The 17,669-nt window shown below is 44.2% G+C and overlaps 1 protein-coding gene across 1 annotated transcript in view; it reads right to left on the bottom strand.

Annotated features, from left to right (window-relative positions):
- cxcl12a (chemokine (C-X-C motif) ligand 12a (stromal cell-derived factor 1)) overlaps positions 1-16,734 on the bottom strand; it is a 39,912-nt gene extending 23,178 nt beyond the window's left edge. The window contains exons 1-2 of the mRNA XM_014154372.2: positions 16,560-16,734; positions 3,945-4,062 (exon numbers count right to left, since the gene is read on the bottom strand). Of these exons, the coding sequence (XP_014009847.1) occupies positions 3,945-4,062; positions 16,560-16,626 (185 nt within the window). The 5' untranslated portion in view covers positions 16,627-16,734. The remainder of the gene's footprint in view (positions 1-3,944; positions 4,063-16,559) is intronic.
- Between the last annotated feature and the right edge of the window lie 935 nt (positions 16,735-17,669).

The following is a 17,669-nucleotide window of genomic DNA, read 5'->3' as shown; positions in this document are numbered from 1 at the left end:
CCGCCCCTGTGCCTTCTAGGAAGCTCAGTCCGGCGGAGCGTAACTATGATGTGGGGGACCGGGAGCTGTTGGCTGTGGTCAGGGCTTTGACCGTGTGGAGACACTGGCTTGAGGGGGCTAGACACCCTTTTCTCATCTGGACTGACCACCGGAACCTGGAGTATATCCGGGCAGCTAGGAGACTGAACCCGCGTCAGGCACGGTGGGCCATGTTCTTCACCCGGTTCCAGTTCACTATTTCATATCGACCAGGTTCCATGAACATGAAGGCCGACGCACTGTCCCGTCTTTATGATACTGAGGATCAGTGATAGGCCTTAAGGGGAAGTACTGGTGGCCCACCTTGGCTAAGGACGTGAGGTTTTATGTCTCTTCCTGTTCGGTGTGCGCCCAGAGTAAGGCTCCTAGGCACCTCCCTAGAGGGAAGTTACAACCCCTCCCCGTTACACAGAGGCCGTGGTCCCACCTGTCGGTGGACTTTCTCACCGATCTTCCCCCGTCTCAGGGGAATACCACGGTCCTGGTAGTTGTGGATCGGTTTTCTAAGTCCTGCCGTCTCCTCTCATTGCCCGGTCTCCCTACGGCCCTACAGACTACGGAAGCTCTATTCACCCATGTTTTCCGGCACTACGGGGTGCAGGAGGACATCGTTTCTGATCGGGGTCCCCAGTTCACGTCCCGTGTATGGAGGGCATTTATGGAGCGCCTGGGGGTCTCGGTCAGCTTGACCTCCGGTTATCACCCAGAGAGCAATGGGCAGGTGGAGAGAGTTAACCAGGAGGTGGGTAGGTTTTTGCGGTCGTACTGCCAGGACCGGCCAGGGGAGTGGTCCAGGTACATACCTTGGGCCGAACTGGCCCAAAACTCACTCCGCCACTCCTCCACTAACATTTCACCATTTCAGTGTGTGTTGGGCTACCAGCCGGTCCTGGCACCATGGCATCAGAGCCAGACCGAGGCTCCTGCGGTGGAGGATTGGGTGCAGCGCTCCAAGGAGACCTGGAGGGCTGTCCAGGAGGCCCTTAAAGAAGCAGGGGGACGACAGAAGAGGAGCGCTGACCGCCACCACAGTGAGGCCCCCGTATTCCAACCAGGGGACAGGGTCTGGCTCTTGACCCGAAACCTGCCCCTTCGCCTGCCCTGCCGGAAGCTGGGTCCGCAGCGTGTAGGGACCTTCAAAGTCCTGAGGAGGATAAACGAGGTGTGTTACCGATTACAACTTCCTTCGTATTATCGTATTAACCCCTCGTTTCATGTGTCTCTCCTCAGGCCGGTGGTAGCTGGTCCCTTACAAGACGGTGAGGTGCCAGAGGTCCCTCCGCCCCCTCTGGACATCGAGGGGCCCCCGGCGTATACAGTACGTGCCATTCTGGACTCTAGACGCCGGGTGAGGGGCCTGCAGTACCTCGTGGACTGGGAGGGGTACGGTCCGGAGGAGAGGTGCTGGGTGCCGGTGGGGGACATACTGGACCCAACACTATTGAGGGATTTCCATCGTCTCCACCCGGATCGCCCTGCGCCTCGCCCTCCGGGTCGTCCCCGAGGCCAGTGTCGGCGCGCTGCGGGAGCCGCGCGTCGGGGGGGGTACTGTCACGACTCCTGCCGAGGGTGACTCCTCTCCCTGTTCGGGTGGCGCTCGGCGGTCGTTGTCACCGGCCTACTAGCTGCCACCGATCCCTTTTTCCCTTTTCTGTTGGTTTTGTCTTGATTGTTTGCACCTGTGTATGATTAGTGTTTAGTTTAGTATTTAAGCCCGTTTCCCCACCTGTTCTGTGTGCGGGCTTATTTTCTGTTGTCGACTGTTGTTTATGCAGTGGTACGTGTTATCGGATCCTTGTGTTTGTTGGATCACACCCAGTTGTGTTTTCGTGGGTGTACTTTTCTTTTACGGTGCAATTCATTAAAAGCCCGTTAGCAACTATTCCTGTTTCCTGCGCCTGACTCCACACCCACTACTGCAAGCTTGACACAAGTGTTACATAACTTTCCTGAACTCTACATTCTCTCTGTATATTTACAGGCTAAAGCTGTGCTGCTTTTGCTGTTATATGTGCCACTAACTGCTATCCTCACCCACTATAATCATACTGTTATCACCTTGAGATCTGCCCCAGGCTAGTAGATGTAATGACCACCATCTTGTCCGGTTGACAACTGTGCATTTGGCTGCTTGGATTAAGAGATCTAGTCACTTCTGTCTGTCACTCATAAAGCTATCAACTTGTTCATTCCTCATCCCCAGCCCAGTTTCCATTTTTCCAGTAAAGCTGACTAAGAACACATTCTCATTTACGGTAATGGCCCAGGGAATAGTTACATGGAAGAGGAGGGGGGATGAATGAGGCAATTGGAAGCTGGGATTGGGAATTTAGCCAGGACACCAGGGTTAACATTCCTACTCTTACAATAAGTACCATTGGATATTTTAGTGACCACAGAGAGTCAGGACACCAGCTTAACATCTCATCCAAAAGATGAGACCCTACAAAGGGCAATGTCCCCAATCACAGCCCTGGGATATGTTTTTACACCAGAGGTAAGAATGCCTCCTACTGGCCCTCCAACATCACTATCAGCAACATCTGGTCTCACATCCAGGGACCAACCAGGACCGACACTGCTTATCTTCAGTGGCAAGCCAGCAGTTAGTTGCAGGGTCGTATGTTGCTGGCATGTTAAATAGTCCCCTTGCAGGTGATATGTTTCAGATGTAGCCAAATTATCTGCAAATACACACATTAGAGAAGTGGAGATTTAAAAGTGTCACAGATTGGAATGCCTGGAAAGGTTTAAGCATTTAGCTGTGTTGGTTTTAATGATAGACAGTTGAAGATTGGTGAGGAGAGGGATCCATGATCCATACCATTTTGCCTTTTGATGGAATAACCCTAACCATGTAGCTATTGGCTTAGTCCAGAATAACCCTAACCTATTTGCAGACGGGTCATGGGTTAGATCACATGTCTCTATGTGGGGGGTCAGTACTTGAAGTAAGTAATACACATGTTATAAACATAACATATTTAGCCTGTTAGTATACAGTCTATGTTAGCGCTTTGTACCAATAACCACATCACAGCTGTGCTAAAATCACAATGAAGCACACCAAGCTCTCATCTATTATTACTTAACATACACACACCACCTCTCTCCACACACACACGCACGGACACACACACACACCGATCTCATAATGTTGAGCAGTATCAGACCCTATCAGTTAGGAGTAAGAGGAAAGACAGGCCAATTATTTAGAGCTGCTATTAATGTTTCCCTGTTGAAAACAAAACTGCATCCAATTCCCAACCCCCTCACACACACTATTTTTCACGATACGCTTCCTATGGATGTGTCTAATTATGTGTGCATGGCTTACAGAATGGACAATGAGAAGGGCATCAGAAGTGTGTTTGTGAGTTTGTGTGTGTGTGTGTGTGTGTGTGTGTGTGTGTGTGTGTGTGTGTGTGTGTGTGTGTGTGTGTGTGTGTGCTTCAGGGGCGCCGTTCACTGGCCGTCAGCTCCATGGGATTGATGGTGTGAAATGTCCAAAAAAGAAGGAGAGACATGTCACCACTTTCAAAGGTCCTGGGAGTGTGTGTGCATGAGCTTGCCCGTAACCTGTGTGTGTGTGTGTGTGTGTGTGTGTGTGTATTTGTGTGTGAGAGAGAAGAGAGGGAGAGCGAGAGAGAGCGTGTGAGAGAGTGTGTGTGTGTGAGAGAGAGAGAGAGAAGAGCGAGAAAGAGAGAGAGAGCGAGAGTGTGTGTATGTCTGTGTGTGTGTGTGCATGCGTGCGTGCGTGTGCGCCTTAGGAGCTCCTTTCACTGGCTGTCAGCTCCATGAGATTGATGGTGTGAAAAGTCCGACCAGAAGGAGAGACCTGTCACCCCTTTCAGTGCATGATCTTGCCTATAACCTGTGCATGTTTGTATTGGCGAGGTACTCACATCACTTGGAAGGGGCAGTTGGGTGTGTGTAGGAACTTCAGTTCTCGGATGTTGCGCTGGGGGACGGTGTTAACTGTAGAACGACACCAGCACCTCTCCATCATACTGATGGGCTTAGCTGAAGAGGGGGTAGAACAGAGAACATGAATATAATATACAGTATCATTAAGAGATAAGTGGAGAACATGAAAACACCACCTCATTTTGTCAGAAACCAGGAGAGAACACAAGGCCAAGTGAAAAATACTGTCAGAGAGGAGCAAGGCCCCCACTGTCAAGTAGAACAGGAACAACAATGATATTATCCTACACTGTAAGACTTTTCAGTAATTTCAACAGTAAAACACTGTAGAATGCACTGTAAAATATCTTAAATGTGTTTTACAGAATTTATGCTATATATTGCACTGCATTTTACAGCATTATACAATAAAACTAAAAGCAAAGTATTATTTCTTTATAGTAAATTGAATACAGTACCCTACAGTATTTTTGGAGCTCCAAAAACCTTTTAACCACTACTGGTGACACGGTATTGTTGTTTCTGGCTCATTAACATATTTTGAGATGTGCCTTGTAAGAGGCTCAATTTGTTGCAACCGTGAGTGAGAGTGCTGTACCAATTTAACTGATAAGTGGTAGTAGTGTCCCCACAATTAAATGTTTACAGGGGACAGATTGGAGTGGCAGCAAGTCTCAAACCTTTAATGGTTGAGTATTTGCCATGTCCTTGGTCTGTTTTGTCTTGTGCTCACTGCAAGTTTGGAAGCCTTTAAACTCAGCTACTGCTCTGGTTAATCGTTGGGCATCATTTGAGTTCAATATCATTACATTATGTAACGGGCGTCGTAAGGAGCGGACCAAAATGCAGCGGGTAAAGTGCTCATCTTCTTATTTATTAAAGGAAAAAACACTTAAACAAAACAAACGACGAAAACAGTCCAATAAGGTGCACAGACGATACTGGAAACAACCACCCACAAACACAAGTGAAAACAAACACAACTAAATATGGCCTCCAATTAGAGACAACAACAACCAGCTGCCTCTAATTGGAGGTCATTGACAAAACTAACATAGAAATAGAAAAGCTAGATAAACACATAGAAATAGATAACTTAGAACATAAACCAAAAACCCCGAAACACACAAAACAAACACCCCCTGCCACGCCATGACCAAACTACAATAACAAATAATCCCTTTTACTGGTCAGGACGTGACACATTATAATTGTTTTACATTGTCAATTTGACTTTGATTTTACCAATCTAACTGCATAATAACAATGGTAAGCATTTATTAGAATAGTAAATCTCTATGATAAACTAGGTAAATCAAGATGTAGCCTAGGCCTATTCACAATACAGGTAATACTATAATCAATAGGAGTGTGTGCATGCATTGAGTTATTGAGCTTATTTTGGCTGATTTCATAGGGCTACAGATGACAAACAATGTGTTTCCTTTCCATTTGGGACTTATTTTATTATAATGATCAACAACATTTGCATAGAAGTAGAATATTTTATAAAAGTGTTTGCTGTCTCTTTAACCAGTAATGATGTCATTCAAGAGGGGTTCGCTGAAGCAATAGATCATCTTTGGGATAGATGTGAGAGCAAGACCGATTAAGTCTTGGTGGCAATCAGTTTGAAATCAGCATATTTTGCGTATTATCACAAACAAAGTACTAGGGTAGTGAATTGATGTTGGCTTCAGCTGTAAGGTAATACAAGAATGTTAGCAAACCAAGCTGGAAGCTACCGGTATCTTCTTGCAATGTAGTGTTCTAGCCTGTATGGATTTTTTTTTGCAAACTGTAATTAACAGTTTAAACATTTCTACATGCTGTGTCACATTCAATTGTGTTAACTTCTGTACAGGTGGGGTGCTAACATGATGCAGCACAGAAACCCAGTGCAGGCTAAGTGGAGCATGCACGGTGCGCTCGCGCTATAAGAGGGACATAGGCTGCGCTGATAAACTTGATCCGTGAGACACATTTGGCATAGAAAGTAACAAAGATTTGTTACTTTCTACCGTTTTACATGTTATTTTTTTTACCCAATTTCATGGTATCCAATTGGTAGTTACAGTCTTGTCTCATCGCTGCAACTCCGGGAGAGGCGAAGGTTGTTGTTTCTCCGAAACGCAACCAGGTCGAGCCAAACTGCTTCTTGACACAAGGCCCGCTTAACCCGGAAGCCAGCTGCACCAATGTGTAGGAGGAAACACCGTACACTTGGTGACCGTGTCAGTGTGCATTGTGCCCAGCCTGCCACAGGAGTTGCTAGTGCGCGTTGGGACAAGGACATCCCTCTCCGCCAAACACTCCCTTTTCCCAGACGATGCTGGGACAATTGTGCACTGCCCCATGGGTCTACCCGTCGTGGCCGGCTGCGATAGAGCCTGGACTCAAACCAGGATCTCTAGTGGAACAGCTAGCACTGCGACAAAGTGCCTTAGACCACTGCGCCCCTCGGGATGCCTGTTTTACATGTTCTAGTATCGAAAAACTACAGAAGTTTCGGTATACCCTGCAACACTATTTGTTAAAGGAACGTTCTGGACATTTTTTACCTCAAAATCGTTGTCCAGATCACGTTACGAACATGTAGGTCTGTGAAAACAGCTTAAAAATGAGTTCTGAAGAACAAAAGCTAGGTATAGATATTTTCCAGATTTTACCCTCAGTGACTACAACGAGCTTTAGGAAGGAGTGAGGTTGATTTTCTGGTCTCCGCTTGCCCCATCCCTGAACACTGGGAATAGAAATTGTGGCCGTTTCATAGTTAAACTGCCATGAAACTGTAGTTCTGTGTGAGTCAGTAAGCTTCTATCATTACTACTGTCAGAGCACCTATATTGTGTAGAATGGCAGCAGCAAACGATGACCCCCCCTATGATTATAACTTTAATCAAGTGTTGTTGAATGATAATATCCAACCGTATATGAACCAGAATACACTGAGGAGTAAATAAGATGACGACGAGAGGAATATCTGGGGAATCAAGCAGCTGCGGCTGCTGCCGAAGATGTAGCTGCTGATGAAGCTGGGCAGTCTCGCACGAACACTGACTGGTGGTGCCTATGTGGAAACTGCCCAGTAATGGCTAGAGACAGAGAGTGTTTGTTGTAACAACTTGGACCGGTCATAGTTTTGTTGTCCACAATTGCCACCTCCAGCCAAGGTGACAACTTTCTGTGATCGATTAAGAAATAAGAAAGGAAGAAAAGAAACAGGAGAATGTAAGCTACAGACCATTTGGAAAGTATTCAGACCCCTTGACTTTTTCCACATTTTGTTAAGTTACAGCCTTATTAAAAAAATTATAAAAACATTTATAAAATCCTCATCAATCTACACACAACACCCCAAAATGACAAAGCAAAAACAGGTTTTTAGAAATGTTTGCACATTTATTAAACATAAAAAACAGATACCTTATTTACACAAGTATACAGACCCTTTGCTATGAGACTCGAAATTGAGCTCAGGTGCATCCTGTTTCCATTGATTATCCTTGATGTTTCCACAACTTGATTGGAGTCCACCTGTGGTGAATTCAATAGATTAGAATTGATTTGTAAAGTCACACACCTGTCTATATAAGGTCCCACAGTTGGCAGTGCATGTCAGAGCAAAATCCAAGGCATGAGGTCAAAGGAATTGTCCGTAGAGCTCAGAGACACAGATCTGGGGAAGGGTACAAAAACATTTCTGCAGCATTGATGGTCCCCAAGAACACAACGGCCTCCATTATTCTTAAATGGGAGAAGTTTGGAACTATCAAGGCTCTTCCTAGAGCTGGCAGCCCGGCCAAACTGAGCAATCGGGGGAGTAGGGCCTTGGTCAGGGAGGTGACCAAGAACCCAATGGTCACTCTGACAGTGCTCCAGAGTTCCTCTGTGGAGATGGGAGAACCTTCCAGAAGGACAACCATCTTTGCAGCACTCTACCAACCAGATGGATGCCACTCATCAGCAAAAGACAGCCCGCTTGGAGCTTGCCAAAAGGCACCTAAAGGTCTCTCAGACCATCCAAAACAAGACTCTCTGATCTGATGAAACCAAGATTGAACTCTTTGGCCTGAATACCAAGATTCACGTCTGGAGGAAACTTGGCACCATCTCTACGGTGAAGCATGGTGGTGCAGCATCATGCTGTGGGGATGTTTTTCAGCGGCAGGGACTGGGAGACTAGTCAGGATTGAGGGAAAGATGAATGGAGCAAAGTACAGAGAGATCCTTGATGAAAACCTGCTCCAGAGCGCTCAGGACTTCAGACTGGGGTGAAGGTTCACCTACCAACAGGACAATGACCCTAAGCACACAGCCAAGACAACGCAGGAGTGGCTTCGGGGACAAGTCTCTGAATGTCCTTGAGTGGCCCAGCTAGAAACTGGACTTGAACCCGATCAAATATCTCTGGAGAGATCTGAAAATAGCTGTGCAGCGACGCTTCCCATCCAACCTGACAGAGCTTGAGAGGATCTGCAGAGAAGAATGGGAGACACTAGCCAAATACAGATGTGCCAAGCTTGTAGCGTCATACCCAAGAAGACTCGAGGCTGTAATCGCTGCCAAAGGTGCTTCAAAAAAGTACTAAGTAAAGGGTCTGAATACTTATGTAATTTCGTTTTTTGTACGTTTTTTTGGGGGGGCGGGCAAACATTTCTACAAACCTGTTTTTGTTTTGTCATTATGGGCTATTGTGTGTAGATTGATGTGGGGGTGGAAAAACAATTTAATCCATTTTAGAATAAGGCTGTAAGAATAAGGCTGTAATGTAACAAAATGTGGAAAAGTCAAGGGACCTGAATACTTTCTGAATGCACTGTATATATATATTGTCAGTGCCAGGACCAAATGTACTGTGTGCAGGGATACTGGAGTAGTTGAGGTAGTTATGTACAGCCTCAATTAGTTGGGGCGTTAACTCTACAAGGTGTCGAAAGTGTTGAACAGGGATGCTGGCCCATGTTGACTCCAATGCTTCCCACAGTTGTGTCAAGTTGGCTGGATGTCCTTCGGGTGGTGGACCATTCTTGATACACACAGGAAACTGTTGAGCGTGAAAAACCCAGCAGCGTTGCAGTTCTTGGCACACTCAAACTGGTACGCCGGGCACCTACTACTATACCCCGTTCAAAGGCACTTAAATATTTTGTCTTGCCCATTTACACTCTGAATGACACACATACACAATCCATGTCTCAATTGTCTCAAGGCTTAAACATCCTTCTTTAACCTCTATCTACACTGATTGAAGTGGATTTATCAGGTGACATCAATAAGGGATCATAGCTTTCACCTGGATTCAGTTGGTCAGTCTCTGTCAAGGAAAGAGAAGTGTTCCTAATGTTTAGTACATTCAGTGTATATATATTCTGGACTCTGACATTACTTGTTCTAAAATTTCAATATTTTTTCATTATTTTCTTTTTCTTTTTTGGATTTGTGTGTATTGTTAGGTATTACTGCACTGTTGAACTGAGGAATTTGCTGATTTTTACCATCTCCACTGCGGCCCTGTAGGCTGTCTCGCCATTGTTGGTAATCAGGCCTACCACTGTTGTGTCGTCTGCAAGCTTGAATGAGTTGGAGACGTGCATGGCCATGCAGTCATGGGTGAACAGGGTGTACAAGAGGGGCCTGAGCACGTGTTGAGGATCAACATAGAGAAGGTGTTGTTGCATACCTTCACCACCTGGGGTCGGCCCGTCAGGAAGTTCAGGACCCAGTTGCACAGGGCGGGCTCAGACCCAGGGCCCCGAGCTTAGTGATGAGCTTGAAAGGCACTATGGAGAAGGTTAAGCTGTAGTCAATGAACAGCATTCTTACATCGGTATTCCTCTTGTCCAGATGGTATAGGACAGTGTGCAGTGCGATGGCGATTGAGTCATCCATGGATCTGTTGAGGCGGTATGCAGATTGTAGTGGGTCTAGGGTATTGTGTAAGGTGGAGGTGATATGAGCCTTACCTAGCCTCTCAAAGCACTTCATGATGACAGACATTTAGTTCAATTACCTTCGCTTTCTTGGGTACAGGAGCAATGGTGGACATCTTGAAGCAAGTTGGGACAACTGACTGGGATAGGGACAGATAGAATATGTCCGTAAACACTCCAGCCAGCTGGTCTGCACATGATCTGAGGACGCAGCCAGGGATGTCATCTGGGCCGGCAGCCTTGCGAGGGTTAACACGCTTAAATATCTTACTCAGGTTGGCCACGGAGAACGAAAGCTCACAGGCCTTGTGAGCGGCAGTGGACTGCTTCGGAGGTACTGTGTTTTCCTCAAAATGGTTGAAGGTGTTTAGCTTGTCTGGGAGCAAGGCATCAGTGTCCGCGACGTTTAGAATCTGTTATTGTCTGGAATCCCTGCCACATATTACTCATGTCTGAGCTTTTGAATTGTTACTCCACTGTCTCTCTACTGACGTTTTGCCTGTTCGATTGCCTTACGGAGGGCATAGCTGGACTGTTTGTACTCGTCCATGTTCCCAGTCAACTTGCTGTAGTTCGCTCATTCCTTTTTGTGAGAATGTTGCCATCTATCCATTGTTTTCTGTTAGGATAAGTTATAATAATCACAGTGTGAACAACATCCTCTATGCACTTTCTAAATGAACTCAGTCACCGAGGCAGTGTATACGTACATTTTATTCTCAGAGGCAACCAGGAACCTGTCATAGATTTCGATTGGTCAGACCAACGTTGAATAGTCCTTACCTCGGGTACTTCCTGGTCAGGTTTTTTTCCTATACGAAGGGAGGAGCAGAACGGAGGCGTGATCTGATTTGCTGAATGGGTAACGGGGGAGGGCCTTGTAGCCATCCCGAAAGGGGGAGTAGCAATGGTCAAGAATTGTTGATGAGGGCCTCCCGAGTGGCGCAGCGTTCTAAGGCACTGCATCGCAATGCATGAGGCATCACTACAGACCTGGTTCATTTCTGGCCTGTGTCGCAGCCGGCCACAACCGGGAGACCCATGAAGAGGCGCACAACTGTCCCAGTGTCATCCAGGTTAGGGGAGGGTTTGGCCGGCCGAGATGTCCTTGTCCCATTGCGCTCTAGCGATTCCTGTGTCGGGCTGGGCGCATGCACGCTGACACGGTCAGCAGTTGTACGGTGTTTACTCCAACACATTGGTGCGGCTGGCTTCCGGGTTAAGCGAGCAGGGAGTCAAGAAACAGTGCGGCTTGGCAGGGTCGTGTTTCAGAGGATGCGTGGCACTTGACATTCGCCTCTCTTGAGTCTGTATGGGAGTTGCAGCGATGGAGCAAGACTGTAACTACCAATTGGGGGAAAAAAGTGTAAAAAGTATGGGAGGCGATGTGTTGATAAAACTTTGGTAGCGATTTCCTTTATTGAAGTTCCCAGCTACAATAAATGCGGTCTCCGGATATGCGGTTTCCAGGTTGCACAAAGTCCAGTGTAGTTCCTTGAGAGACGTCGCGGTGTCAGCATGAAACATACACCTCCACATTCATTTTTCCAGGAGAGTTCTTTCTTTCTGTCCGCGGGATAGATGGAGAACCCCTCTGGCCGAATGGGCGGGGAGAGTATATCCGGAGAGCCATGAGTCCATAAAACAGAGTATGTTACAATCCCTGATGTCTCTCTGGAAGGAGATCCTTGCCCTGAACTTGCCTACTTTTTTATCCTGGGACTAAACATTAACGAGTAATATACTCGGAAGCGGTGGATGGTATGCACGCCTCCTGTGTCTGACGAAGAGCCCACTCCTTGTTCCTTTTTTCTTGCGAAGGAGACTTGGAGTAGCCCCCGGAATGAATGGAATTGCCTCGGGGAGTTCAAACAAAGGATACAATTTAGGGAAATCTAATTTCTGGTCGAAATGCTTGTGACTGATTGATTGACTGATCTAATATCCCAAAGTTATTTTCGTCTGTAGGTAATAATGTAATAAATGTCCTGAGCAAATAATGTAAGAAATAACAAAACATTATAATAATATTCGCTAGGGATATTAAATCCAACGTGGATCCAGGCACAACTGTCTTCACCAGCGTAACGAATGAGACACCAAAATATTCCGGACATTCCTCGAGAACACCTTTTTTCCAGCACTTGGGCTGTAATGCATCGCATGCGCTATCACAACAGCTGTTCAACACTTGACTGACATTCTGCCTTCCTGGATCAGATAATGATGTGTGAAAATATCACGGCGTAACTAATCACCTGGACACCAAATGCGCATCCAACAAGTATTATGCTAATTATTGAAGAACCACGTTAAGAGCAGTATTTATTTAGGTTTTAAGCATCAAGGTAAAGTGACTGTTTTGGTTTTAACCTCTCTAGGGTATGTGGGACGAAATCGTCCCACCTACTCAACAGCCAGTGGAATCCCGTGGCGCGTTATTCAAATACCTTAGAAATGCTATTACTTCAATTTCTCAAACATATGACTATTTTACACCATTTTAAAGACAAGACTCTCGTTAATCTAACCACACTGTCCGATTTCAAAAAGGCTTTACAACGAAAGCAAAACATTAGATTATGTCAGCAGAGTACCCAGCCAGAAATAATCAGACACCCATTTTTCAAGCTAGAATATAATGTCACATAAACCCAAACCACAGCTAAATGCAGCACTAACCTTTGATGATCTTCATCAGATAACACTTCTAGGACATTATGGTATACAATACATGCATGTTTTGTTCAATCAAGTTCATATTTATATCAAAAACCAGCTTTTTACATTAGCATGTGACGTTCAGAACTAGCATACCCACCGCAAACTTCCGGTGAATTTACTAAATTACTCACGATAAACGTTCACAAAAAACATAACAATTATTTTAAGAATTATAGATACAGAACTCCTTTATGCAATCGCTATGTCCGATTTTAAAATAGCTTTTCGGCAAAAGCACATTTTGCAATATTCTGAGTAGATAGCCCAGCCATCACGGGCTAGCTAATTTGACACCCACCAAGTTTGGCCCTCACCAAACTCCGATTTACTATTAGAAAAATTTGATTACCTTTGCTGTTCTTCGTCAGAATGCACTCCCAGGACTTCTACTTCAATAACAAATGGTTTGGTTCAAAATAATCCATAGTTATGTTCAAATATCCTCTGTTTTGTTCGTGCGTTCAAGACACTATCCGAAGGGTGACGAAGGGTGACGCGCCCGACGCGTTTCGTGACAAAAAAATTCTAAATATTCCATTACCGTACTTCGAAGCATGTCAACCGCTGTTTAAAATCCATTTTTATGCGATTTTTCTCGTAAAAAAGCGATAATATTCCGACCGGGAAACCCTGTTTATGTTCAAAGATGAAAAAATAAAAACATGGTGTCGCCTCGTGCACGCGCTTCAGTCTCATTGTTCTCTGATCGACCATTATCCAAATGCGCTGCTGTTTTTCAGCCAGGGCCTGCAAAGACATCATTCAGCATTTTGCCGCCTTCTGAGAGCCTATGGGAGCCGTAGGAAGTGTCACGTTACAGCAGAGATCCTCAGTTTTCAATAAAGAGAGTGTAGAAGCCCAAGAAATGGTCAGAGAGGGCGCTTCCTGTAAGGAATCTTCTCAGGTTTTTGCCTGCCATATGAGTTCTGTTATACTCACAGACACCATTCAAACAGTTTTAGAAACTTTAGGGTGTTTTCTATCCAAAGCCAATAATTATATGCATATTCTAGTTTCTGGGCAGTAGTAATAACCAGATTAAATCGCGTACGTTTTTTATCCGGCCGTGCAAATACTGCCCCCTATCCCCATTAAGCATTCCATTTTGAAATTGCATTTATTAGGGTTGTTTCCCCCCATTGGCAGATTATTAGTGGTCCAGTGTAGGAAATCCTCACTGGAAACCTAGTTTATAAAAAGACCCACATGCACGCACTGCTGGAGTTGTCGTGCCCTGGTGGTGTTGCTTTACACACAACGAGTAGACTATAAATGCTTTATAAATGCGTGGGCTACTTGTTATTGCTGCTCATGGGGAATATGACACAAAAATAAATTCAAAAGGGCCATTCATTTGAGCAGTTTATTTGAAAATAAAAATGATTTTCATATGCTATTTGAAAGTGAATGTGGAACTAGCCAATGAATCATCCAAATAAAGCATATTAAACCTGGAGCACTCTTTCAATGATTCAAACTAGATGTAATAAATAACATAAAATAGTTGACATTCTATTATTAATTGCACCATGTGATCAGGAAAAGATTATTGTGCTAGGGCCACTACAAATCAAATACATTCTAGGGTGTCTAATCAAAAATACATATTTTGACCAATTGGTAAATCATGTTAATTGTGTAGATAAAAGTTATTTGAGTTTTTGCAATTGCATTTATTATTGGCGCATGGCGCGAGTGTCTGTGTGCGCCATCACGCGCATGTTCATTTTGTCCACCCACACCAGACACGTTGAAATATCAAAACGAACTCTGAACCAACTATAATAATTTGGGGACAGATCTAAAAGCATTAAACATGTATGGCAATTTAGCTAGCTAGCTTGCTGTTTCTAGCTAATTTCTCCTCTGATATAAACATTGGGTTGTTATTAAACCTGAAATGCACAAGGTCCTCTACTCCGACAATTAATCCACAGATAAATGGGTAAACCGAGTTTGTTTCTAGTAATCTCTCCTCCTTCAGGCTTCTTCTTCTCCTTTGGACTTTATATGGCGGTTGGCAACCAACTTTAAAAGGTGCATTACCACAAACGACTGGAGTGTGGACCTCAGTTCATCTTTCAATTACCTAAGTGGGTATATGCTCCTAAAAACCAATGAGGAGATGGGAGAGGCAGGACTTGAGGCACATCGAGCATCACAAATAGTTATATTTAAGCGCATGGCCACGCTGACGTGCGGGAGCAGTGTGGGTGCAATGACCGAATAACATGTATGTACATTTATTTTGCAACGCTCGCTCTGGTCAGCATGTAATTTGTGGTAACAACAAGATGCAACAAGACAAATGTATTCAATCATTTGAAGAAGATTAACCATCCCCTACATTAAGAAGATTGCATGGTAAAAAAAAATTGTCAGACAGCATCAATGTCCCTCTGCCACAACCAACCACCTACCTTAAACAGGCATTGATTGCCGATGCGTTTTCAAGTGTAAGGTACGGAAAAACATCCCACAGAAATCACAGAGGTTAATACATATCACATAGCCAAAGACATGGTCCTTAGCTGGACAGGAGATACAAGATTCCATCTCGCACATATTTCTCCCAAGTAGCTATCCCAACACTATACAACAAAATTAAGGGTGAAGTTGAAACATGTCCCGTTAAATAACTGGACCATATTCCAATGTTTTGGACACAGGCTGCACCTTGTAATTGGTAGGCTACGTGTTACGTGTTTTTAAGGCACTTTGACTTGAAATTTCAACTATAATAATGATTGAAATGACATAATTACACAATCATAAGCTTCCTATCACAATGTTAGAAATGATTTGTTTCATTTGGTTGTGTATTCAGTTAGCACAGTATGTATTCATTCATATGATCTAATTTTAGAAGTGATGTTCTCTACCCTGACACTTGTCTGAAGGAATACAACATTTTCACCCAAGTTTTTGAAAATTCCAATTCATAATCGCAATTGCAATATCTGGCATATTGCAGGTTTTTGCCTGCAATATGAGTTTTGTTATACTTACAGACCCCATTCAAACTGTTTTAGAAAATTCAGAGTGTTTTCTATCCGAATGTGTTAATAATATGCATATCCTAGCTTCTGAGTTGGTGTAGGAGGCAGTTAAAATGGGCACATATTTTTTTCAAAATGTCTCAATACTGCCCCCGAGCCCCAACAGGTTAAATTGGTCATTTTTTTCTAGAATCCGCAGGTCATAAAACAATATAGAGGCAAGATAGATATCGATTTTGAGACATGACATGTAGTATTTTCATATTTTACTATATGCATTTGATATTAATGCGTAATTCCTGTTCTTTTTTGAAGATCTCCCACAAAAACAAGCATATCTCTGTAAAATGTCAACGGAGAATTGAGCGTACAGCAAGCTTTTTATTTATACATTTAGTTCAGCTCATGTCATGCTAATTTAGATTTTTGCGACAAGTGAAACCAACTTTGAAGACAACCACCACAACATGTAAAAAGTGGCTGCAATAAAGTTGCACGGTTGTATTAGCTTACGAAATCCGACTTTTGGGATATACTGTTAATGAAATGTTAGAGAAAGACCCCACTGAACTATTCAGAACATGAATAATCATATTTGTATAGGTAACATGTATTTTATAACATAAGGAAGTTACATTTCATCACCAAAGCGCGTTTGTGGACACACCATAATATGCATTATCGAATTCGATGTAGCTCAAGCATGATGTAAACAAGGCAGACCGAATGAACAACGTATTATTATTATTATTATTATTATGAGTGACCAATTTAGCAGAAATCAGCAGCTGCACGTCTCACTAAAACAGCCGCAGAACATGCAGCGCCTCGGACACACACAGAACCGCCCCGCGGGGGTATAGAAAACCTCCACACAATGCTTTATTTGAATAACGAATAACAGCTATAATAGCTAAACTCAGCCAAAGTAGCCTACCTTGTGCGAAAGGAATGTATGTCGCCACAGCAAGCACAGACATAACCGCCAAGAGTTTCAAATCCATGATGAACGATAACGATACCGGTAATCCGTTCAGTGTAGAGTCCAGAGCACACTGTGACAGTGGGCGAGTGTGTTGGATTGTTGAAGTTATGTATGGTGCAATGGGGAGAACGGGAAAGTGGGAGTGTCTGACGATGAACAAATTAAGTGGGAGTGTATGTGGATTTGATATATGACCCCCTGAAAACCGAGTTTCTTCTAGATCTCTGGACCTAAATCAAAGTGGTACAGAAATCTGTGCAAACTTCCCCTGCTTTAACCTCAGGCTGTTGGCATAATGGCAAATTCTGTATCTTTGACATTGGGAACTGGAATTGATAGTGTTCAGTGGGATAGTGCATTTGTTACGCCTAGTGTGATACAGAAAATATAAAAAGTTACTCATAAATTAGCTATGCATTCTGCTCTGACTTTTATATGGTCGCTGCGTTCAGAGCAATGGCAGGATTCATTTGTACACATTTATATTTGGTCACGGTGTGTTAACTTCTCCCAGAAGCCTGCATCACCCCAATGTAACTAACAGACAAAACATGGAGACGGAAAACACACCAAGCCCCAGACTTATATTACAACACATGTGTCAGTGAATAGACAGAGAAGATATAGTAACCACAGAAAGAACATATGGTCATGTTAGAGAGGAAATATCTGGTCTATTCTCAGTCTAAGTGAATCCCTAAACAATTGTCTTTACCTCGGCCTGGAACTACTTTCAGTTAGGGTTGAGGTGAGAATGTGTGTGTGTTTCTAGTCTTGTGTTTGGAGGTGTTTTATTAGTGAGTTTAACAGGATGCAGATGTGAAGTCCACTTACAGACATTTGGCTTTAGCCCACCAGAGCAAATGTGTGTGTGTGTGTGTGTGTGTGCGTGTGTGCGTGTGTGTGTGTGTGTGTGTGTGTGTGTGTGTGTGTGTGTGTGTGCGTGCGTGCGTGCGTGCGTGTGTGTGTGTGTGTTTACGTGCACTCACATGTGTTTGTGTGTTTGAGTTCCCTTAACCCCAGAACACTCAGTGGTACCATGGAGACAACAGTATGTGTGTG

Source organism: Salmo salar, chromosome ssa18 (genome assembly GCF_905237065.1).
Source record: "Salmo salar chromosome ssa18, Ssal_v3.1, whole genome shotgun sequence".
NCBI lineage: Eukaryota > Metazoa > Chordata > Actinopteri > Salmoniformes > Salmonidae > Salmo > Salmo salar.
Note: the sequence above shows the minus strand (reverse complement) of the source record. Positions and strands in the feature narration are given on the sequence as shown.